Source organism: Rhagoletis pomonella, unplaced genomic scaffold, assembly GCF_013731165.1.
Source record: "Rhagoletis pomonella isolate Grant_MI unplaced genomic scaffold, Rhpom_1.0 Rhpom_scaffold_00003, whole genome shotgun sequence".
In the NCBI taxonomy this organism is placed as follows: Eukaryota; Metazoa; Arthropoda; class Insecta; order Diptera; family Tephritidae; genus Rhagoletis; species Rhagoletis pomonella.
In genome coordinates this window covers 70094727-70119837 of record NW_023458557.1, presented here as the reverse complement: position 1 = coordinate 70119837, position 25111 = coordinate 70094727, and the positions used below count along the sequence as shown (strand labels likewise).

The 25111-nt window shown below is 40.1% G+C and overlaps 1 protein-coding gene across 2 annotated transcripts in view; it reads left to right on the top strand.

The window, feature by feature from the left end:
• Window positions 1-20322, top strand: part of LOC118735417 (myosin-7B) — a 44536-nt gene extending 24214 nt beyond the window's left edge. Inside the window, exons 6-18 of one of the 2 annotated variants that reach the window (XM_036465144.1) lie at window positions 1845-2041; window positions 2177-3266; window positions 3342-3521; window positions 3601-4147; window positions 10209-11123; window positions 15776-15915; window positions 15978-16744; window positions 16828-16930; window positions 18079-18249; window positions 18312-19292; window positions 19347-19562; window positions 19628-19870; window positions 19953-20322. In XM_036465144.1, coding sequence (XP_036321037.1) covers window positions 1845-2041; window positions 2177-3266; window positions 3342-3521; window positions 3601-4147; window positions 10209-11123; window positions 15776-15915; window positions 15978-16744; window positions 16828-16930; window positions 18079-18249; window positions 18312-19292; window positions 19347-19562; window positions 19628-19870; window positions 19953-20006 — 5604 coding nt within the window. In that variant the 3' untranslated portion in view covers window positions 20007-20322. Of the gene's footprint in view, window positions 1-1844; window positions 2042-2176; window positions 3267-3341; window positions 3522-3600; window positions 4148-9669; window positions 9761-10208; window positions 11124-15775; window positions 15916-15977; window positions 16745-16827; window positions 16931-18078; window positions 18250-18311; window positions 19293-19346; window positions 19563-19627; window positions 19871-19952 lie in introns of both variants that reach the window. The other variant, XM_036465143.1, reaches the window with a different exon arrangement.
• Window positions 20323-25111: the final 4789 nt, after the last annotated feature.

Here is a 25111-nt window from a genome sequence, read left to right as displayed (position 1 = left end):
GGTGTGCATTGGAATTCCAACAATCGCTACGCCAAATTTTCATTGCTAAAATTTTCTAAATGGAAAGCAGTTGAGCCTAAAAGTATACAACAAGAAAAAGTTACAGAAGTAGTGTGTAGGCAGCCAAACTTGGCAGTATTAGGGGCATGTAACTAGATGTTACTGTTGTCAGGCGCGCCTGCTATTCTTTTGCAGCGTTTTGGTGATCACAATTAGCAGCGATAGCGAATGTTGGAATCCGGTTGCAGGTTAAGTATTTTCAGGTGTTGAGGGAGGGCCTCAACAAAACTGCTTTGTGATTATTATTTGAAATAGACCGGATAGGTTAGGTGGAAGTCCCGCTATGGGTTCAGTTAGATAAGATGTCCATTGTTTTACCATCTAATATATTTTTACTAGAGTGACAAACGGGGAGGCTATCTATACGATGTTATTATGAAAAGCGCTGGGTACCCAAAATAAATAGAAGGACTTTGCGACCTTGCATTTGGAGGTTTTCGCTTAGTACTCGTCGACCCGTACAGGAGTAGTCCACTAGAGATAAAGAACTGCCTAAAAGAGTGAAGGCTGAAAGATTACATCGGCACACAGAAAAAAAGTTCGTGTGCGAAGACTGCCCCTTGGTAGGTTCTCTTCCTTGTAGGGTATCTAAATACCTCTTGGTGGGCCTTGTGGTTGTGGGATTGGTTCCTTGTGGTTTCGAGCTAATCCGATTAGTTTTGGGGAAAAAACCCACAATTCTTTATCCGCCATTTTGAATCAGTCATTTCAAATTTTTCAAATATAGTCAGTTTTCATGTATGAAGAGTTTATTCAATTTGAATCAATGACAAGAACAAACGAAATTTCAGTTTAAGTCCAAAAAACCAATGGATTCGACAAATAAATTTGTCGGACTACACCCCCTACAGGCCTGTGAAACGGGGTAAGGAACCAGTCCCGAGGTAGGACCACCTAAATACTTTAGGGGTATACAAGGAAGAGAACCTCAACTCACGTTTACTCACCGCACTTCAACTCGCCTGAACTCAAAACATCTCACCTCACTTTAAAACCACCTCATCTCAACTCACCTCGCCTCGCCTGAGCTTATCTCAGCTCAACTAAGCAAAGCACAAATATAAATATTTTATTTCTGAATAGATGAGCGATTCAAATCATAAGAAAATTGATTTTCTGATTTGTTGTTTGATCATTTCAAATTCACGGAACCGAGTGCTATCTTACGTTATGTTAAGTTCAATAGATGGAAACATACAACTATCAGGACTACGGAATGATTAAGAAATAGATCAAGGAAGTTTTACTTCCGTAGCGCGGCCAGGCGCACTCAGAATTGTGTCTCTTGTAAAAACTATCAATGTCTCTTTTCTATAGTTTCTATAACCATACTTCGTTGGTGACCCACAAAGCGTCTAGCCTAAATTTGGTTATGGAAACTGTATGAAAATTCAGATAAGTAAGTACTGAGTACGTGGTACAGGGGGTTTCTTAGAACTTCATGAGACCGGGAGCTCCAATATTAAAACCGGGGTAAGATTAGGCTGGATAGACGTCGTTTTCCAATAGTTTGATACCACATCGAGATATTACCTTTTCAACTTTCTAAAACTAGTCTTATTCCAGTAAAAAAAACTTTGATTTCTATCTAAATATGGGACGAAATTTTGAGATAGGCATTTTTAGTTTTTCTGCAAGAATGGATTAATCACACATAATTTAGTTTTGTTTAGACCAGACTGCAGAATGGAACTTTTTCTTATATCAATCGAACGGCTAACATACGTATAATTATAAAGTTTTTATTCTTCTTACATTACTTTAACCAACAACCGTGCATTTAGGCCGAAAATGGCTCTTCGAAGACAACCTCGTCATCCTCCACTCCATCACCCTCGCGTTCTTCAATTCCAGAGGAGTTGATTATCCTCTCCTCAGACAGCCTCGCCGAACGGGTACGTAAAATGAATTTGCTGAAGAAGCAACGTCAGAGCTCCCGAGAATCCAGTCGTGAGCGTTCGGTTTCCAAGAAGAGCGATGAGTAAGTTAAAAATTTAAAATGCGTGCTTTTGTCGCCGCTGTGTAGCTATTGAATGTGCTAGCGCTTCATGTTTGGTTTTGTCCTCGCTTTTTGTTTTATGTTCCCCCCCAAAAAACATACCGTCCGATACTAAAGTAGTGATAACAATTCATCCAGCGATGCTGAGAGTAAAGCGCCACCGGATCGACCAGAACGTAGCAAATCCAGCACATCGGTGGCAGAAGCGGCTGCTAAACGTAATTCGCTGCCACCAAAGAAGGTTTCAACGGCATCCAGCACCGCTGCAACCACTTCAACAAGCACTTCCACAGCAACCGCCAGCATTACACCAAAAGCAGTGAGTGCACAAACGACTGCAGCAACAAGCAATGGGACGAAAACGCTGAGCACATCCGCCTCTGCAGCTACCAAATCGACCGCGGCTACATCAACGGCATCAACAGCATTGAAACAACAACAAAAAGAAGAGGCGCGTCGCTTGAAATCTGCCCAAGATGTGGAGTTCATGCTGAAAATCAAGGATAGCAAGTTTGCACAAAAAAGACAAACGCACGACGCGAGTTCGCTTACGACGGAAACGACTGAAACCACTTTGGTGGGTCCGAACGATCGAGAACTGCAGGATGAGCTAAAGCGGCTGCGCGCCGACTACGAAGCGATGAAGATGCGTGCTGAGCGTGCCGAACGCGATAAAAGTGACATTTTGTTGCGTCGGCTCGCATCGATGGACACCGCCTCGAATCGGACCGCAGCCTCAGAGGCTTTGGCATTGCAACAAAAAGTCAACGAAATGAAAGAGCAACTCGAAAAAGTCAATGAAGAGAAGCGTAGGTTGAATATACGCATGAAGGATATCGAGAACAATCCGAAGGGCAACGAGTATGAGTTGAAGCGCAAGCTGCAGGCGGCCGAGCAGCTGTGCGAAGAATTGATGGAGGAAAATCAGGATGCAAAGAAGGAAATACTCAATTTGCAAGCTGAAATGGATGAATTGCAAGACACCTATCGCGATGATGATGTGAAAGCGAAAACAAACTTGCAAAAGGACCTGGAGAAGATGACGAAAAACTGTCGCATACTAAATTTTAAGTTGAAGAAATACGAACGCAAGGTTGAGATAATGGAACAAGAGAAGCAGAACGGCTACAACTCGGATTTGTTAGCTAAGGTCGCTAAGCTGGAAGAGGAGCTGCGCTTTTCGAGTGAGCTGACGCGTAAATTGCAAGTAAGTGTGACAAGTTAAGTAACTTATTCCAACATTGCAAATCTACATAAAAGTTTGTATCTCATTACTCTTTAGGCCGAAGCTGAGGAGTTGCGCAATCCGGGCAAAAGAAAGACGCCTTTGTTGGGTATTATCGGCAAATCTACATCAGCGGATGCGAGTCCACAGCCACCGTTGCAATTGATGCGCGACTTGCAAGATTCGGTAGAACGCGAGTCTGACTTGAAGGACCAACTGAAATTTGCAGAAGAAGAGGTGAGCATATTTCTTTGTAGCAAATATTGTACGATATATATTAGGGCTTAAACAATTGTAAATGTTAACACGCATTAAGAAACAAGAGTTGCTTAAAAAGTTGAGCGCTAAAATGGGCACAAACGTTGGCACACAAACAATGGAACTCACTGAAGTGCTTTGCTTTCCGCGCGCCACACAAACGACGCGCGACTTTTATCAGGATGCCGCAACTGAAACCACTCCAGTGCTAACTAATGATGCTTCGATCAGTGTGTTGGTGGATACCTGTGAAAATCAAACCAACACTGACGCCATTGAAACCAGCGAAGCTACCACAGAAACAGGAACGCTGGTTTACGAGACACGCGAAGCCTCCACGGAGACAGTAGAGGTGTTAACTGTGAAAGATGTTTGTGAAGCTTCAACTGAAACTGAGCTTGTTACGCAAATTGACGCCACCACCGAGACGGAGGGTGGTGAAAATTCGATCGAAACTCATATTACTGTGCAGAACTTGAAATCCTACTGCGATCGTGAGTGCTCGCCATTCGCAACGGTGTTTGCCGCTGTTGCGCCTAGAGCAACTCCCGGCCTACTTTTCCAGTCCGCAATATCACATGCTCTGATGGCGAGCGCTGGTGCAGGTATCTTCAAATGCATTCGTTTCTCAATATTTGTAGCTTTGCTGTTAATGTGTCTTACCAAGTGTCACTTGTGACATGGTTTTGTGGCTGATCCTACTAAAATTTGTTACTTCAGAGACTTACACACTTACTTTGTTGAAATTTCTGTTGCCTTGAAATTCGAAAATAGTTCAAATAACTTTCGTATTAAAAGTGAAACGTTAAGAAAATTGTAGATATTTTGTAAGCTCACCCAAAGCGGGCATTCTAACACTGTGGGTAGGTGAACATGAGAACACACACCATTATGGCCCAAAACCCAATGAGTAGCTTGATTAAAACTTCATTTGAAAGATCTACATACGTCCTTTTTAGCGAAAGGGCAACTAAAGTATCTTCTGAACTATCTAAGGCACTGCACCACCGCCAGCACTCACTGCTTTTGCAGTCACCCGGTCAAAAATTAAAAATCATAATTGAGACCAAAAAAATGATGCCATAAAAGACGTTTCGCGAGTATGTGGGACACGCACAATTCAGCGGCTTCATTGCCCTCCGCCTTGACTCTGAGGTGGCGAGAATGTGGCACATTAAAGTGTGTCTTGTGGGGTCCCTGGTCACTTAAATATCGAGGAGTAACCCGAAATGGGGTGATCGACAATGCGCTGAAGTCAAAGTCACTTCCGAAAATAAAGTTTTCTGAAGATTTCCATAGGTGCACTCGCTAGTGGGCTATCCTCAAAAAAGTTAGCGGCAAAAGCGCATCGCTATCGTAACCTTTCGACATTCATAACAAATACAGCTTGCGATAGCTACTTAGCTCGTTTGAGTATAGCACCACAGGTGGATCATACAAGAGGAACCACACCCAAAATGCCTCAAACAGAAATACCGAAATTTTCTCGCAATAAATATACATAACTGGTAGGTCATTGGTTTATCCTACATTTATAATAAATAAAATAATTTTTTGAGGTACATATAGACTTTTGCTAAAGGTTATATGAGAAGCTTTTTCAATACACAATTGCACTCGGAACTTTGCCATTGGCCGCAGAGAGATGACCGCTGTTAGAAACCACATACTTTTTCTTATTTTAGATGTTGCTTGGATTAGTGATCGAGCTCATTTCCTACGGAAAGGTAATACGCCCCTCTAACTACTGGGCTACAGCCGACATTTATTTATTTAATCTAAGAACTTGAACGCATTACAGAAAGATCTATATCTAATGAACTCGACTATTATATCAGTAAGCGATCTTTTGATTGGCGTGTTCATGCTAATTCAATGCTTCGCAGATTTCTACTCTGAGCATTAAAATTAACTCTGCCAGGAAGGGCAGGACAATCAATTTTGCCGGAAATGATGTCGGCCTTGAAATACATTGAGAGAATGAATCTTTTATTACGAAATGTCATCAAGTTAATATGTTTATTTGCTGGCATGGATTTCAAATGAATGCGGCATACTGTACCTACAACGAAAAATAAGCTCACATAAATCTGTAGTTATACGACGAACAATGCTCGAAAGCATTTGGGATAATGCAGTTTATATGCGTAAAGAACGAATCGTGGTATCAATTAATATCTTGCGGGAAATATTATTCAATGCCTTAGAAAAATCCGTACGGATCGTATATACTTGGCTACTATTTTGAAAAGCGTTTAAATATGTTGGTTCAGACAATCAGATTGCATTTAATATTGAACAGCATTTGGGTTTATTGGGTATTCAAACAGTTTCGATACGGAAGTCAGCTTCGAGACAAAATCTAAAAATTAAAAGAAAATTAATTAAAAAAATGTAATTAAAACATATTCATACATATTTTTTTCTTTTTAATACAATAAAATTAAAAGGAAATTAAACTACAAAAAAAAAGACAACTAAATTAAAAAGGGAAAAATTAACGAAATAAATCCAATACTCTTGAAAAATTTGTTTTCTTTTAAAACAATAAAGTCTAAAAATTAAAAGAAAATTAAATTAGAAATGAAAAAAAATAATTGATTAAAGAGGAAAACTGAATAAGTTCGTAAAAATTGAATGAAATTAAAAAAATAAAATTCTTTAAAAAACATTATTTCATAAATAAAATAAAAAAGAAGAAAAGTAAAATAATAACTAATTAAATAAGTTCCCAAAAACTAAATGAAACTAAAAAATGTATACATATTTATATATTTTTCTTTAAACACATAAAATCTAAAAATTACAAGAAAATTAAGCAAAAAAATATATTAAAAAATGATGAATAATATTAAATAAAATTGAAAATAAAAAGTCTAAAATTTAAAAACTAGGTAAATAAAAGAAAAAATTAAAATGAGTTTCTAAAAATTAAATGAAATTAGAAAATATACACATATGTAATTCTTTTTAAATTAATATTATCTAGAAATTAAAATGTAAATTTAATTAAAAAATAAAAAAAAATAACAGTTGCCCGAGAACTCGAACCTCGCATCTCTCGAATGCAGCTTCAGTGTTCTGCTCACTGGCGCATTGCGACTGTTGGAGCAGCGCGAGCAAAATGATTTACAAACAGCGTTGCCGTTTGGCTACCAATGTAGCAAAAGGGCTAAATTTAAAATGAAAAGTTGTAATGCTACATGAATTCTAAAATGACTACATTTTTATAGCATCATCCTTTGTATGGAAGAAGCAAAAAAATAAAAAATTATCAAAAATCAATGGGACTTTTGAGCAACTCCAAACTTCCATTTAGAAAATCTAATTAAACAGTTGAAAATTTAAATGAAAGTTTGGAACCTGGATTTCTTGAATTCTTTTTTTATAGAATGGATTTATTTTAATAACAAAATAAGTAAATTTAAATAAAATAAAAAATTGTCGAAACTTGTTAATTTCTTGTGGTGCTATTATTTTGACAAACGCTATATTACAACGAATTAATTGAATTTTTGATAAAATAAACAAATTAAACCAAACAACATTTTCAATTATAACAGCAAACTAAAAAAAATGTTGGCTGTATTTCATGCAGATTTATTACATTTTCGGCTACAAAGGAAATTTAGTGAGTGGCAACACTGTTTACAAGTGCTTTATGTAAAAAGAGCTTTTCACCATTAAAGTACGCAAGGGAGCTTTTTTGTAAGACTTGCGTGCCAGAATAAACAAAATCTTTCAAACTATCTTGCCTGCGGTTTTTGAATTGTCATAAATACAACAGACTTTCTACTCTCTTAGCCAGAATTGCCCTGCTTAAAGTAGAACATTTTTTAAGAAGAATAACCGACAGAGCATCCAAAAAAAAAACAGCATTGAAGCATTGAAAACTTTAGTTGACGCAGCTTTGCCCAGAGTGCATATACTTTTTAAAGTTTTCAAGATTTGGATAGCTTTAAAAGAATATTTTGGAAAAAAATGGATTTCGATATCTTTTAAGTAAATTTCTTACTCCAAAATTTAAGTTGCAACCCTATTCCGAAATACGCTGGAATGAATGGTACATACCTTGAGCGTATATGTACTGTGTATACATAAAAAAGCTGATTGAAATTAACAAAATTCAACCCCGATCGGAAATATTTTCTGGCTAAAGTTCTTAACAATACCTTTCATTTAATATCCATATTGCGATGTTTTAGATAAATTGTGTAGAATCGAAGATAAGTGGCAATCTTACACTATTATCTACTATTAGGGATAATATTTTATATTTAGGGAAAGCATTGTTTAAGAACCTTCTCTTGGTACCCATGAATACTAATATTCTACCGTTTTTCTAAACAAAAAAGTGAAATAAATATGCGATTAAAAATAGGTGGCAACCCTATTAAAAATATTTTTGAGTTAAAGATCTTTAAAATACCTTCCATTTGATACCCATATTATGATGTTTTAATTAAATTGTAACAAATTTCTAATAGGTGGCAACCTCATACGAGTCTTCTCGGAGATAGTGTATATTCAGATAACCTTAAAATCCAGAATATTAACTGTGTACAAAATTTCATCAAAATCGTTAGAGCCGTTTCCGAGAACCCTACGGATATATATACATATATATATACAAGAATTGCTCGTTTAATGTAATAAGATTTACGACATCTAACTCATTCGGGAGTAGATTCGCTTATTCAATAGTCAAAAAGAGTAGCAGCTTTAGCCCTGTATTCAACTTTTTATCTATCTAATGTTTACGAAAATGTGGTTTAACAAAAGAACAGTGCCGATTTCATCGACAGTAGAGGTATCTATGCTTCTTTGGACTAATTGTGTTGAAATAAATTCGTAGCCAGATGCTCGAGTGTAAACTTCTTTGACTCGGTGATGGTCTCTTCGATCTTTATTACGGAAAAATTTTGGGTGTCTGTTGATTCTCTTTTTTTTATAAACTAGGATGTTAAGGGGCGGAGGGACTCAATTTCCAGCTAAGATTATGTGTTTACATAGGTCTAAACGACTTTCGATGAATGATAGCAATGAAGAATGTTAGTCCTATATAATCTGCGCCGTAGGATTTAGTTTAGTCAAGAGGCTATTTTTCCAGATTTAGCAGCAGTTTTCGTCCGATTATATATAGGTACGTATACCCGTATCTTTGAACGATTCGAAGGACTACGCCACCCATCGCAAAATTTTCTTGTCAAAGATACAACTAGATGCAGCTTTTCTTTTTACTCAGGAGGGACAGAAGTAATCTAATTCCACTTTAGAGTATTGAACCTGGAAAATGTATTTCGTGTGAGTTACTTGAGAGAAAATAAATGTGCCATCTTACCTCTTCAAGGGATCCATATCATTTATTGCCTCCTTGGATAGATAGAAGAGGTCTTGACTTACACCAAGATTGTTGTGGTCCGTGAGAGCATATTTTTCCTGTGATAGAACAGAACCAAGTAAGTAGTAGTTCCTTGGTTTTTTTGTACTTCTTAACTCCGAATTCTTGAAAAACAACCATTTTGCTTAGCCATTAAGTGAAATTAAAAACCAATAAGGTACAAAAAACTTATAAAAAAAACAATAATTAGTTATACAAATTCTTCTTTTTTATCAATTTACAAAAACAAGTTACTTGATTCTGTTCAATCACAGAATACAGATCTTATTCTTCTCGCAAAAGTGCATTTTTTTCGTGTTGATCGAAAGTTGTCCGACAAGTTCGCGCTGCAAGCTGTACATTATCCATCACGACGGTTTTGAGAAGTGGAAAACTAATCAGCTGGTCAAACGAATCGGCTTCAGATAGGATGAAGAAGTGCATTTCGACAAGAAAAATGTTGACTTTGTGATGTTGTGGTAACGATATTATCTGTTGAAAAAAAAAAAACTCTTGAGTACATCGTCGAATCGATTCACCGCGCTCCTCGTGAAAATGTGAATTGAGTATTTGGTAGGTGGATTACTTTTCACTACTTACAGTGATTAGTCTGACACAGTCCTACAGGGTGATCCTTTTTTAAATATCTTTAAATAGAAAAACGAACATTTCAAGAGTATTCAAACGGATTGCATGACTGAAAACCACTAATATTAACCATTTCTAATTCTAATTGTACAATTTCAGGCTGAAAATTTGAGGAAAAAGGTTGCCCGTTACGAGGACGAAAATGATTCGCTAATGATGCAGTTGAAAAAAATGGCAACGCGCTCCAGAAGTACGCATATGATTTTGAATTCGAAAATTTTATATCTATAGCATTTATTAAATTATACCTCTAACCCTCTTTAAATCGTATACCTATTTGGACACAATTCCGAATTCGAACGATATAAGTACTCGTATACACATACGCTTCAAATATCAAAATTTACAATCTACCAATTTGATACAAACTAACCCACTTTTGTCATATAAATTTGCTTCTTACTGCCAGGAACTTGCCATTTTTTACAGCTGCTCATCACCAAAACTAACCACCACCATATGCACATACATAATACATTGCCAAATTAACCCGTGTTCGCTTCAATGCATATGCACTCTATGTATTTCAATAAATCCCATCACTGAGGCTTTGCATGCTCTAAGTTCATTACTTGTCCCAGAGAGCGCATACTTTTCCCGCTAGACTTATGAAGTACCATTTAATTCCAACTCTTTAGCAACACGCAAGCTGAGTCCCATACCACATCGTTTGGTGCCCGAGTCTGCCGCCGATCGTGATGAAGGCATTTCCGATGAGGACGATCCCGCTGAGCTGCGCATACTTCTAGAGCTGAACGAGCAGGAAGCATCGATTTTGCGGCAACGTGTTGATGATCTAGAGCGCGAGAATCGTGAGACGAAAAAACAAGTGAGAGAGCTGCAAGATCGAGTACAACAAGCCGAGGTGGGTGACAAAAAGCCCTCTTCATCCTCTTTGCTTTCATTCAATTCGGCAACAACGAGCGCAGCCGATAAGAAATTGAAAGCACTCAATGAAGAGCTCATGCAATTACGTAAGACACTGTCGGACAAAGATCGCACCATCGAACGTCTGCAGGCGGAGACTGTTGCTAAAATTGGTGCAGCACTGCCCCAAGATGCCAATATAGATGCGAAGCGACAGTTGAAATTAGTGGAGCAAGAAGCATCGGTGTTGCGTTCTAAAATTACAACGTTGGAGAGTGAAAACGAAAAGCTGCTGAAAGATAACAAACGCATGCAGTTGCAGGCGCTGCGCAAGAGTTCTTCTTTGGATAAGAATGGTACAAATGGTGAGGAGCTAACGAAGTTAAAAGAGTCATTGGAATCGATGGAACGCGAGCGTAATGAGTTAGATGGTAAACTAAAACGTATTTTACTGGAATCCGAGCAGAAGCTGCCGACGCGTACACCGAAACGTGTGACAGACCTCACGCCGAAGAATCACTTGAAAAAGTGGGTGGAGGAGCTGGAAGATGAGATACGGGAAATGAGAGTGATAGTACTGAATAGTGGTGGTGACAAATTGAAGATGCTTGAGACTGAGAAAACAGCCTTGGAGGAGCAGCTGCAGAAAGCAAAGCAACGTCTGAATATAGCTGAGGGTGACATTGGTGAGTTTGAAATTTTGAATTAGATACGATGGTTGTTATTCTTCCGAGACTGTTGAAAGGAACTTTTTTTTTATATTAAGTTACATGAAACCGAAACCCCCTTGAAGCATTCTGCACCGCAGAGATTATACTCAGACATCATATGTACATACCATGTTTGGTACTTGCACCTATTAAAAAGTTTGAAGCATAGCCAGTGGAGGTCTAGACATCTTTCTTGAGCGATTTCCAAAATTACACGCATGTCTGGACACCCAGCTATCCGAATTACAGGTCTGAAACCAAAGGAGTTCTATCATCTGAAAAATTCTCAAACTCTTAGCGTTGCCTTGGCATGCCATCAGGTACTTTTTCTTGGCGGTTATGAGGCCAATCTCCGATGCTTAGTCTAAATCCTTCTAATGTCTTGGAAATTTGCTTTATGCCAGCTGAGAAGTTGCTCGCTGCTGCCCAAGTCTCATTGCCTTCTAACATAAAAACTATGTCAGGAACGGTTCAATAAGTTCAACGACCTTGCATTTATGCATTCCATTTTTCACTAGAATTCCTGGGGTTGCACTCGAAGGATCCTAGGATGGATAAGGTGTATATCCAGAAGTAACCTATGGGGAGGAGGCTTGGACCTCCAGGACTACCCTACCAAGATTCACCGTCTGGGCTTTGTGTGCATAACGGGGGCAATGCGCGCATGTCCGACTTCAGCGCTGGGGATGGTGCTGGAACTTGAGCCAATGCATCTATCACGAGAATGATAGAATACACCTACATCGTGCATCTATCAAATGAACCAGTTGCAAAACGGACTCTCCTTAACTTTGCGAGAGAGGGCATTGGTAAAGGTAAGGATTTGTCATCCGGGCACAGGGACAAGCTGAGCTCCCAGCTCCTTCTAGTTGTACTCTCTGCAGGGACACAGCAAGGTACTCCATGTACCTCTATCATGGACAGACTGAAGCCCTCGGTGCCACTGGGTGCTTTCCCCAGCATCCCTCAAGCTGAAGTCTATGTCATCAGTCTGTGTGTGCTGAGATTAACCTTCGAAGGAAGAATCAAAGCGAGAAGGTCCTAATTTTAATCGATATCAAGGAGCCATTCAAAGCTCTGTCATCCTTCAAAATAATATCCTCGATGGTCTTTGAGTGTGGATTTTTAATGCTCTGGCTGAGAACCATACCATCCGAATCGAAGTTAACGAGGAAGCGGACTAGCTATCTAGACTGGGCGCTGCATCGGCCCCGATAGGACCGGAGCCCTTCCTTTCAATAGATTCCAACACGGTAAAGAAAACACTCAGGAAAGAAAACACCAGGCTAAGGGAACTGCATTGGTGTAATACCTTGGGACTCCGTCAATCCAAAAGCTTATTAACAGGGTACAATCTGAAGAGATACAGGCTACTCATGGGTATCCCTAAGGAGAAACCAAGAGTAATTATAGGTATTTTGACGGGTCATTTTAGGCTAAATGGTCACCTGTATAATTTAGGAATCTGGTCTATTGACCTATGTCGCTTATGTAACGCTGCCAAGGAGACTCTATTTCACCTTCTTCTGGAGTGTGAGGCCATTGCACGTAGAAGAGAGAGTAGCATAGGGCATCTATTCTGAAATTTGCAGAGTTACAGGGCTAGTTGAGGTGTTGTGATGAGAAAAGGGCAGGCTGGACCTTCTGATCGAAGTGGTTTAATCAGCTATAAATATCTATACATTTAGTACTCATAAATGATGTTTAGGGATATTAGAGTGCGAATACAAAAAGAAGCAGTCGATTTTAAGGCACTGCATATTCCAAGATCGCGTGTTAGAGACCTGAAAGTTTTAATGCTCAAGACATTCAATCTAGAACCCCGTTTATTCCTGACTGTAGCGATTTTTGGTCGATGAACAAAAATTTGTCCACCCTCACAGAAAATACCAATGAGATCGTATACTTCCTTCCGAGAGCCGAAATATACTTAATAAACTAGACCTCTATAGAATTGTCGTTTAAAGTACAAAAAGCTCGTATGTGAGGGTACCCATATTTTAAAAGAGAGGGTAAAGCCTTTGTTATTTCAAAACGGTTCCCGCTTTTATCCCTTATTATCTCTATCTTATAAGGCTTGTTGCCAGGAGCTTCCGGTGTGAAAATCTCATTTTTGGTACAAATATCAGTTTCGAGATTTTGCGGAACCACGATATGCGGTTTTTCACTTTTAACGATGATATACGCCTCTCGATATCGCCCACTTCTGAGCGAAATATTCACGAATGTGGGAGTACAAAAACTGTTACGGGCCTCAAGGATAAACAATTGAACTAGTTCGAAGGAGGGACTAAGCTCTGACAGCAAAGTATACTCCTGTGTCTTCTCTGCATTATACTGCAGTATATAGTAAAGCTTACCCTTGTTTCCTTGAAATATTGGGATCCAGATCCTAAAGCAGCGTCGAGTTCTGAAATTTTGATGAAAAGTATGAAATGTGTAAATTACGTTAAAAAGATTCATCCGCTAAGGTATTGTAAATACACTTGTAGCTAGATATTCGTTTCGTCGCTTTCCCCACAAGGTTTCGTATTTTATTTACCTTCCCTGCCCTCGAAATTCCGTCTAAATATTTATAGTTACGACCCAATATCTCTCAAAGGTTCATTTTATGCTGGAATGTTTAGCTGATTTTCAGATAGATCATTTCGGCAGCATCTACTTCCTAGCTGCGTGGGTTTAGTAGCATATGTAGTGACTATTTCGAAAGCCCCCGACTAGCCACATACGTGAACGTCTAAAAAATTATCTATTTTGCTTTTTAACAAATTCGTTTATTTGTGTACATCCGTTTTAGGTATTTCGGTTTAAACCCCGAAGACTTCTCTGTTAAACTTTTGCCTACCAATAGCGCCCTCGTGGCTACGGTGTGGTCGCTTCAACGGGAGATTTCCACCACAGCTTAGAGTTTACTTCAAGGATGATATGATATGAAACTCTTTTTTTCGTGAAAGCGCTGTCAAAAGGTTAATTTTGGTTTACCTCGTTAGCAACACTAAATATCCCTTGGACCGGGTGCCGTTGTCAGCGAGGACTTGCAAAAGTTCGTCCACTACCAGTTTCGTTTCTTTAGTTCCTAAAAGGCATTTAAATATGTACGAAAGCGTACTATTTCTCAGAGCAGAGTTCGTGAACTATCCCGTCCTATTCGCGTACTGGTTGAGATGCAAAAGGATCTTTTTCAGAGTGTTAGATATTATTTCATAGTCAGTAATCTTCTAAATAGCTCTTAGCAAGCAGCATAATAGACTTTCAAGTCTAAATCACTTTGCTAGAGAGAAGTCGACTTTCAGAATGAAAACTACCTGCGCTTTGCTCTACGCCTCGAGAACATAGAATAGAGACAAGCTGTATCTCATGACAACAGTATTGAATTCATATCATCTACTCTACGGAATTCGCAGCGATCAAACAAGTCCAACGCCGAATTATTGACTGGGAATAAAGTTTCTGCCAGTTTACAGTCGGGTGGAGAAGGTGTGTCCTCTCGAAATTCATTCCATGGTTTAACAGTAATATCATCAAAAATGTAGTATTATGAAGTCTTGCAGCTTGACTAATAATTCCAGCATCCTGTACGTATGGTTTTATTGAATAGCCTAAGCACCAAGAGGTTCTGAGACTACCAAGGGTTACAGGAAAGCTTAAATCAAAGGCATCTGTGATAATTCTATTCAGTCTGTTATCTTTGTGTTCTTACTCCATGCAGTTAGTTGTGATATTTCCGTTCGTTAGCCTAGAAAAATTCATGCTGAGCAAATTACTAAAGTTTTCTCCGTTAGTCTTTCTGGCATTTCTCCTAGAACGACTCTCGCTCCCTCCTAGCTCCTAGCACAAACCGAAAAACTTCTATGAACGGACAAGGAGGGTTCCGAAAAGACTCGTTATTTTGAGATCACAGTACTGGACAGCCTGTTGTCGCAAGTAATGTCAAGTACCATTACTCTGAGCGTGTGGGATTCACCACTCCAGTTCGTGTCTATGTTCCCCGTCAACTCTGTGAGAGTTCGCATTGCAGTCGACGATTAGCGGACGCTTTTTTTTTCTGCTGTACACAAAAAGCTACTGTACTTCACGTGGTAGGAGGCGGTTATTGTCCCCCGGAAAATAGGCGCAGTGAATACAATGCACGTCGATTTTTCACCAACTTTTAGCAATATCTGTGGCTCGTTTCTGTAACAATTCTCTACCAGGGCGAATTTAGATATGAATTCGCCGCCCTGTTCTCTACTACAAACAAGTAGTAGAGAATGACATATATTCTCAACCCGTAGAGAAATAATCGGTAGAGAAGAGTTAGAGAAACGAGCTACTGAACTGCTACCAGATTCTCCGTGCTCTTTTTGGATCCTTAAGGTAGAACGCGATTAGGTCCTTGTCTGCTTGTATGTAGCTCCTGCGAGGTGGGTACATACTCCGCAGGTCAAGCGCTGTATAGCGCAGGTGAAGTTACAGCAGCTGGTGGCTGGTCCCCCTGCAAAGTAGAAGCTTCCATGAGTTGGCAAGATCAAATTTGTTGAGTGTAACTTTATACTGATCTACAAACATCGTTTAAAGCAGCTCTATGCCGCCTGAAAGCGCTTTCATTGCAAGTTTCTATCTTTCATACTTCTTTTCTTTTTCTCCAGAACGACTAAAAACACTGACCAGCTCTACTCCTAAGCTAAGCGAATTGGAACATAAGCTGAAAAAATCAGATGACGAAGCCAGAAAGCTAAGTTCCAAAGTAAAAGATTTGGAAGATAAAATAAAAAAGCAAGATAATCAGGTAAGACACAACCACTTCACCACAATAATCCAAACTAAGAAATGGTTTTCCTCTTCCTGCAGATCAAGCAAGTGGAAGCCGCCAAGTCCGCCTTAGAAACGCAAACCAAACGTGACAAGGAAAAACAGTCCGCGCTAGAAAAGGATTACGAGAAGGACCGCAAAGAACGTGAAAAGCTCGAATCGAAATTGTCGCAGCTGGAAGCAGATCTGAGCAGCGCTAAGAAGGCAGCAGAAAAAGCGAAAGCAGCGCATGAAAAGGAAATGAAGGAACTGAAAACTAAATCCTCCAAATCAGATTCTAAGCAAGTGCAGGAACTGAAAAAGCAGCTAGAGGATATGCAAAATCAGCTAGCCGATGAAAATAGGCGCTATCAGGATTTGAATTCGCATTGGGAAAAGTTATCTGAAGAGACGATACTAATGCGGGCGCAACTAACCACCGAGAAGAATAATATGGAAGTGGAAATCAGTTCGTTGCGCCAGAAACTAAGTGAAATGGATGAAATACGCGTAGAACGCACAGAGATGGCTAAGAAGCTGAGCGAAGCGAAAAAGAAGCTGCAAGAGGCTGAAGCGAAGCAAATCAAGAATGGTGCCTCGGAGCATGAAAAGACAATGCTGAAGAATAAATTGGCGGAGCGAGAGCAAGAGTATGATCGTTTACGAAGGGAGAATGAGATGAATATAGATTTAGTATTCCAATTGCGTAAGGAAAATGAGGACCTAAGTGGTAAATTAAGTGATTTTAATCGCATCGAACAGGCGCAGTATTCGATTAATGAGCACAGTAGCAGTTTGCAGGCGGAAATTAAAACGCTGAAAACGAAGTGAGTATGAAAGAAGTTAGCTAACTGTACGTGTCTATGTGTAATTCCCTATCTAAATAATATGTTTTCGTTTTTTTTTCTAGGCTTCAAAACTCTGAATTGCAACTTAAGTCAGAGGTAGCATCAACACGTCTGCGATACGAGCAACAAGTCAAAAATTTAAGTGGCGAACTGACTTCTATGCAGGTAGGTATAGACAAAAATTTATTTGACATTTGAATCAAGTGAAATATATCATCACTTTTGGAGTAAGGACCTCAGGTTGCCCAGTTTCTTGGCGAATCAGTAGGAACCGCTCAACTAGGAAGTGCGAATTTTTCAAGCCCTTGCTATTCCTCCTCGGCTCGTGTGCGTAATCAAAGTTGCCTCTAATAGGCAGCTTTCAAAATTTAAACATCGCTGAAAAGGCCCGACGGATTCGCATATTTAGGTTTCTAATCAGCAATTGCTAGGTTCAATAGTTACTTGCCCCTATCTGGCCACTTCATTTGCCATTTACAAACGCCATGGTATCGATATTGGCTTTATAATGATGTGCTGAACCGACTGACAGGTTTTTTCTCTACTTAAAAGAGTTTACAGTTATAGGCATCAAGTCGGTGTTCCACTTAAGACGGTCGAAAGAATGCCTACTTCAAGCTAGATTGGGTGTTTCTTGCACTAGATGGGTGTTGATGTGCACTAGAAAAGCCGTGTGTTCAGGATCAATTCCCAACTCTTCTCACAGATGGAAAGCTTGAACATTAGAGATATTGTATTAACTCGTGTTTCTTCGTTGGCAATAATTTTCAAAAACCCGACTTCCTATCCTGATAATTGAGCAACCATCTAAAGATTTCAGTGGCCCTAAGCGGAAAGAGACCCTCAGCCGTTGACCCCAAAAGGGTTCATGAGGATTCATCCGCTAAAGGCACTTAGACTCGAGAGTCCCAGCAAGACTTGAGGGCCCAGAATGTTATCCATCTAAAGGTTTCACGCTCCCTACTAGTGGCCCCAAGCCGAAAGAGACCCTTAGCCGTTGACCCCAAAAGGGTTCATGTGGGTTCATCCGATAAAGGCACTTAGACTCGAGAGTCCCAACAAGACTTGAGGGTCCAGAATGTTTCCTCGTTCGCCGAACACGCCGTGATGGTCAAAAAGATAACATCATGGAAAGCAGCCTAAAAGTTATGACCCTCTCTCTTTGACAAAGGGATATGCGAATGTTTGGTTTCCCTCGTGGATAAATTGATCTCCGTCCGATTATACAGAATCCTTCACTCGATTAATTTATTAAATATATTTTAGACCTAATCCAGAAAATCTTCTCCATTATTTACTGGTTTACCTTACAGCGTCAATGTGAGAAGTTTAAGAAGGATCGGGATTCCTTCAAGCAGTTGCTGGAATCGGCACAAAAGAAGATCGGCGATCTCAAAGCCAGCAGCACAGGTCGCCAAAGTCGTGGCTCGATGCACAGTAGTGATGACGATGACAAAAGCAAAATTGCTTACCTTGAGCAACAGGTTTGCACTTAAATTAGCTTTACTTTCAAAAAAATTTTATGATTTTTTTTGTTGTTTTACAGATCGGCTGCCTAGAGGATCAGTTGGTCGAGGCACGCCTCGAAGTAAGTAAGGTAAAGACGGAACTTGTATCGGAGCGCAGCGCAAATGAGATCAAAATATCCGAGATGCAATCAAAACTAAATGAATTCGAAGAGGAACGTGTCATCGGTTCAGGACGCACAAAAATACCAGGTATGAAGACAAAACTCGAACTCTCTTGGCAAAAGGAGCGCGAAGATCAACAGCGTCTGCTACAAGAAACGTCAACATTAGCGCGCGATTTACGGCAAACACTGTTCGAGGTTGAGCGTGAGCGTGACAAAGAGCGATTGGAATCCAAACGTCGTTTGGATCAATTGAAACGCTCTACCGAAGAGGAGATGGAGGAAGGACGACGCAAGATCGCTGAATTGCAATGCGATTTGCTGGAGCTGCGTGACGTACACGCCAAACTGCGCACATCCAACGAAAAGCTGCGACGCGAACGTGAACGCTACGAAAAAGAGTTGGTAAAACGTCGCATGGAACAGGATGGCGGTGAGCGTAAAGTTGGCGCGCTGCTACAAACTGTCGATGAATTGGTGAAGATAGCGCCAGACCTGAAGATAGCGTCGGCAAGTAGCCGCTCCTCTTCGAGCAGTGGCAACACATTGCGGCCTGAACAGGCAGGTACAGCACGGCAGCGTAGTCGTAGTCCTTCACCAAATAGCGCTCTAAATAATATGCAAATTACAAATGTACTTGCACGACTGGCTGAAGCATCTGAAGAGCTGCGCAAGTTCCAACGGCTCAACGAAGATGAGAATGAGCGTACGCGCATGCGACGCAGTAATTTGCGACGCGCTGCATCACAGGAAAACGATCCGCACGGCAGTCAGAGTTCGGTGGCAAGCGCAGCCGGCTCGACGCGCAATGGTGCGAGATTAACGCGTACCTCGCCGCATAATGGTAGTTTGATAAGGAAGAGTCTTTCATTGGATCATTCGATACAGAAGGATCAGGTTGTTGTTTGTGCGATTATTTTGAATAGCAATAACAATATTAAAACTTTGCAGAATATTTGGCGTCAGGATGATGGCAGCGTCTCCTCAATGCAGTCCATTGATTCCGAATTGGGTGGCATGGTGCGTGACGGTAGCTTTGACTCACGTCTATCCGGTGGATCCACGCAAAGCGACATACCACGCGGTCCGCGCAAGAAGAAGAAGAGCTTAATGGGCAAATTACGAAGTCTAACGAAGAGTAGTCGTAATTCCGAGAGTGAAGTTTCGGTAAGTAGAGTAAAGTGCATGTAATTTGCTGTTACCCTTATTTGCTAATATATTCTCCACTGCAGGTTCAAGGATCTGACTCTGACATTAGTGTGGCCAGTGATATGCGCGCCAGCAAAAAAGACTTACGTGGCCGCTTGTCGGGTATGTTTAAGCGTGCCGGATCGACGTCGCGTAGCGAGAGCATCGAACGCATGGCATCCGAGAATCGTCCAGTGGCGGTGACAGTAGTCGGTGATGCGGATGGTCCCCAACCACGTGAGCCTCCTCCTGCAAATGCTGCCACCGCTAAGCCAATAAGAGCTGCGGTATGTCGATTTTATAACGCTGCGATATGTCAATGTGTGTGTGTGTGTGTGTGTAATACAAAAATGAATTTTCTACTTTCAGATAAAACCGCCGACGCCTACTACGCCGCTGACAAAACGTCGCGCTGCAAAATAGGTGCGCACTTTTCTATTTTCTGTATTAGAAACTCGTTCCAAGCTACGGTATTTCTAAATCCTACAAACATACATCCACGCATACATACAGATTTTTCTTATGTCATAATTTTTTAATTGCCTGATTTGGTGGTGAAAAGCGTACGCCATATTTTCGCTACATATTGAAGCTGGTTGGCTGGCTGCAATAGCGCTGTCCAAATTGTACCCCATTCCTGACTGCAGGAGTTTGTTAAATTTTACCGCATTGCGTTCAGTTTCATCAATATACATACATACATATAATCTACGTTTTGCTATTTATTTTATTTATTTAATATACATATTTATTCACTTTCTTAATGTTTAGTATGACATAATACAAATCATTTTATTATCCAATATTAAGCGATATGTGTGTTTTATTGCTGCTCTGTTAAATAGGCGATTAAAAGTGAAGAGCGATAGTGAGAAAAATACGATAAAGTATACTTGTACCAACGACTTTTGAATCCCACGGAAGGAAATACAATGTACAAAATTGTCAGTCCCGACGCTGACTGTTAGCGTAGGCTTCTAGTATCTAAATCTTGGGGGAAATAGTGTACGATTTTTACCATTTTATCAATGAATGTAAATGGTAAAAGAGGAGGTGAAATCAAACCTAGGACGAGACTCTCTTTCAAGACCACGGCAAACGTACAAAGGACAAGGATTTGTGGGCTAAACCTGGAATGCCCGGGCCCTTCATAGGGAAGGTGCCTCTGCATCGCTGAACATCATCCAAGAAATGCGCTGGACAGGGCAAAAACGCCGGAGAGACGCATAAGGCCTTGAGACGTCTACTATAGCTGCCAATTAAAGGGGCCCAAATTTGTATGGGATTTGTGGTGGCCGTCGCCGAGTACTGTCGTTCGCCTCGGTGAGTGAGTTTCTTGGCCCAATTCTCATCAAGGCGAGATTCTTTCCCTTTTAGTTTATGTGAGCTCACGTGAGGATGTGGGACCAAATACCTATTCTGTGACCGCTTGAAACGCACGCGCTGCAGCTTATCGACTGTACCGGGGACCGAAACGTGATATTTTGCAGTACTAGGTGCAAGCATAAAAAGATCCATCAAGCTACCTGGTTCTATACGGACCGAAAAACAAGAAAGCAAATCTAACGTGTTCTAATAAACGCAAGGCACGTTTCCAGAGCTTTGTATGAACGTACACTCCAAAGTTCAAATGTTGACTAGGAATAGTATCTTCCGTGCAGGAAAATATTGCGTTCTGCAATGTATTCAAGAAAAACTGAACGCCGAAAAGTTTCAATCACAACAGACTGCTAAATCGCCACTCTACTCTCACACGCGCTCTCAGCGAGCACTTTTCAACAAACTGGGCAACGCTGCGATCGTGCGTAATACGAGCTATGTGGAACATATATTGGGATAAAAAGGTAGGACCGAAATACGGGAGTGCGAAGAACTTAGAATGTTGGCCGACAAGAAAAGTGCCCAAAAATTTTATCAGAGAGTTAGGCGACTCGCTATATAGGCTATCAATGACAGAAGCACTCAGGACAACACCAACGGCAGTACTTTACATCCTGCTGCATCTCTTGCCGGTGGACCTATTGGCCAAGAATAAAACGCCCACAACTGCCACTTTATGCTACGGTACAGTTTGTGTACGATCCTACGGACACAGTAGTATGCGTCAACTTTACTTGGACGGATTGACTAGATGATCCCAGATCTGCTCTTTGGGAAGAACTTCGAAGCCAATATACAGGTTGGATCGCCATCGAATGCGATACATGATTTTTTTTTTTAATTTTTCACTGAAAGTGGATTTTTTCCCAAAAAAAAACTCCATCCTAATGTGCATACAAATATGCCACGCGATAATGCTCCAAAAACAGTTGGATATTATTTCAAAACAGCGACCGCATAACTGCAACTGCTGTCAGCACCACTTCCTGTCACAAATTGCAGCCACAGTAACAACAACAAAAGCAAGATAACAGCATTAGCCATTTCCGTAGAAAACAATGCAGCAAATTCAGCAGTGTTTTCATTTTTACGCCTTTGCAATACATACTTATGAACTCACATATATGAACATTAGGGTGCATCACTCTCCATAAAAAAATCGGTAATGATTTTCCTTTGGAATTATAAAATGTTTTATATCGCTACGATTTTTCTTGACTACTTGATGGATTTCGGTTCGTAACGCTGGATTGTTAAATAAACGCTCAAGTGGACCAAATTACAGTACAATTAACTTTATTGTACAACAAACACATTACAATACTTGTTTATGTAATAACAACAACTAACAATACTGGTCAAAGCAATTATTTACAACACTTTACAAAACTTGCTAACACAACTGAACTTATAGCTTGTTGAATCGCAACTCTAGAACGTTCTGCCGTCTATCGCTCATTCTCGCGTTGCTCGCAGTACTCATCCACTTGACGTTTCTCGCTGTAGAATATTCTACGTCATTCCTCGAACATTCTGCCACTTTGATTGTTGTTCGCGCCGGATTGCCGAAGGTCTTGCCACAATAGGTTAAGACCACCGTCAAAAAAATTTGGAAAAATATAAAGATTTACGTGAGCTGGACCCATTTGAAAGTACCTTCAAAAATCGAGTTTTTTTTATAAATAAAATTACTTTTTAAAAATATTTGTTCCGAAAAAATTATCTCAGATGATGGAAGAGTTTAAGTTTAAAAGCTCTGCATAAAACTTTTGAAAATTGTTCAACGCAATCAAATAAATCAGTTTTTTGAGAGATTTTTAAGTCCAGAAATATTTTGGCGGAAGTCGTAAATTATGATATCAAAATTTTATAATCTCGGTGGAAAAAAGCATTTTTTTATTTGGTGAGGCATACTAATGCACATTCATACATACATCGGTATGTATTTATCTACAATATTTCAACGCATACAAATACGCTCTGTTGTTTGTCCTGATGTTATCCCGCGTTATCAATTAGAAGCAGAGCAAAAGCCAAACACCACAAACAATAATAAAAGGACTATGTAACCGCAAAGCACCGACCCGAGTCACGAAAACTACAACAAAATGAACTACAAAAATGACCTTCTTCACATTCAATACTGCTGCCGAAAATTAAAATTTTAATTAAATCCGCAACCGGAAGGCATATTTAGGCAACGAAAACAATGGCAAATGCATAAGCTGCCTTCAAGGAAATCTCGTGTATGGGGGAAAAAGATTTTTAATTTTGGAGTTGGGCGAGCTTTCGCTGCTGCCATTAGATGATTTGTAGACAAACTAAAAATAAAGTTTTATATCTAATCTGCAATTAAAGCTTGATAGAAAAAAATGTTCTAAGGGGTTCGGCTGTGGAGAAACTAAAGGATATTGACTATTTGGAGCTAATTTTGATAGTTGTTTGACATATAAAAAACAAAAAAAAAAAAATTTAAAAATTCAATATCAAGTCTTTGTGGTAATTTGTTTTTTTGTGCCAAAGTCTCTTCAAGATACTTAAAGCCGCCTACTGTTCCACAGTACTTAAAGGGTTCTGAGTGTATGCACTCTGTAGTTATCAGTCGCGAATACGACCAACTGAGTCCACAAAACGGTTACGGTCCCACAAAGGCGTACGCTGAGCCTTTACAAGCCAGTCCGTCTGCGATGTTGTAATCTTTAATCCGGCAGTGTCCTGGTACCCATCATAGCGTTATCGAGTTTCGACTGGGGTCAACGCAGCTGCCTTTTTTTATTTTCGATAATTTTGAATGTACGAATTTTAACTAACACAAGTTCGAAATGACGGATATTTCCTACTGGGAACACAAGCTGCAATGATGGCCACTGCACGACATGATACATAGTTACAACATCATTTCGCTTTAATCTCGCACTTATTATTGCTTCCGGAGCATTTGCATGTTTGTTATTTGCATTGGACTGGTTGAAATAAAAACACTAATGCAATAATAGAATGTGCGCTTACCGCAGATTCTAAAACCAATCTGTGCACACATTCGTGCAATAATTTTAATGAAATTATATTTAGAAAACAGCTGTTTTTTATAATCTGCCGTCATTAACGCTGCCCTTACCATTTATGACAAATGTTGAAAACGGCGGGGGGAAGGGTGACCGATAAAATGACACAAATTGGAGAATGAGATGAAAGGAGGGCGTGGATAACATATGTGTGCTAATTTGTATATATAAATTCATTCGTTTCATCTAGATAAGGCGAAAATTTGTTGCGAGATATAGCGTCACCTCTTTCAACGCGAATCATTTTTTCACCTGAAGTTGATTCTTAGCGTATGGTGATGTGCTCCAGCTCAGCAACTCCATGCATTTCGCTGACCGATTGCCATTTCAGGCTATCATGCGTAGGAATTGTAGTACACACCATTATACTCGTCGTTATTTTTCCTATCTGATAAAACGCTGCTTTCTGCGCCGTGTCAATATGGCAAAGTAACTCGTTGGAGTTTTCGCCAAACATCCGAATTTAGTTGTCGGCCATTCGTCCTCCGGTAAGAACAGAAATTCGGGTCCAGCAAACCACCTGAACTCATGGCTAAAATTGGGAGCAGTAATCCATTTGGTGAGGGTAAATACCACGGCCACAGTTTGTAAAAAAAAAAGAGTCTGGCCAAAAGATACTCCGATCGATATGCAACGATAATTTACTTATGACAAATTTTCCAGGCGCAGCTCCAGAATTGCTGCCTGAAATTCAAGCTTTGGAATGAATACGGGTTTGAGCAGAGCAGCATGAGTTTTGACATGACTAAACTGCAGGCAATTTCGGTTTTTCGTTTCGCTCGTAAATAGACAGCTGCAGCGAAGGCATCAACGCTGGGAAGTCTGCTTGCTAAACTTCAAAGAACTATTGCCGTGTGCTGTACGGGAGCTTTCGCTACAACACCTGGAGCTGCTCTTAATGCACTGCTGCACTTACCGTCACATTGTATCTTCATACGTGGGGCAACTTTTAAGGCCACCTGCAGACTGAGCACCCCCATTACCGTTTTGAAGAGATTCTATAATCTTGAGTTCCCTGAGTCTGAATGCTGTTCTAATCATGATAAAAACATTACAAGGTAAAATCATTGAGAGACAGTCTGA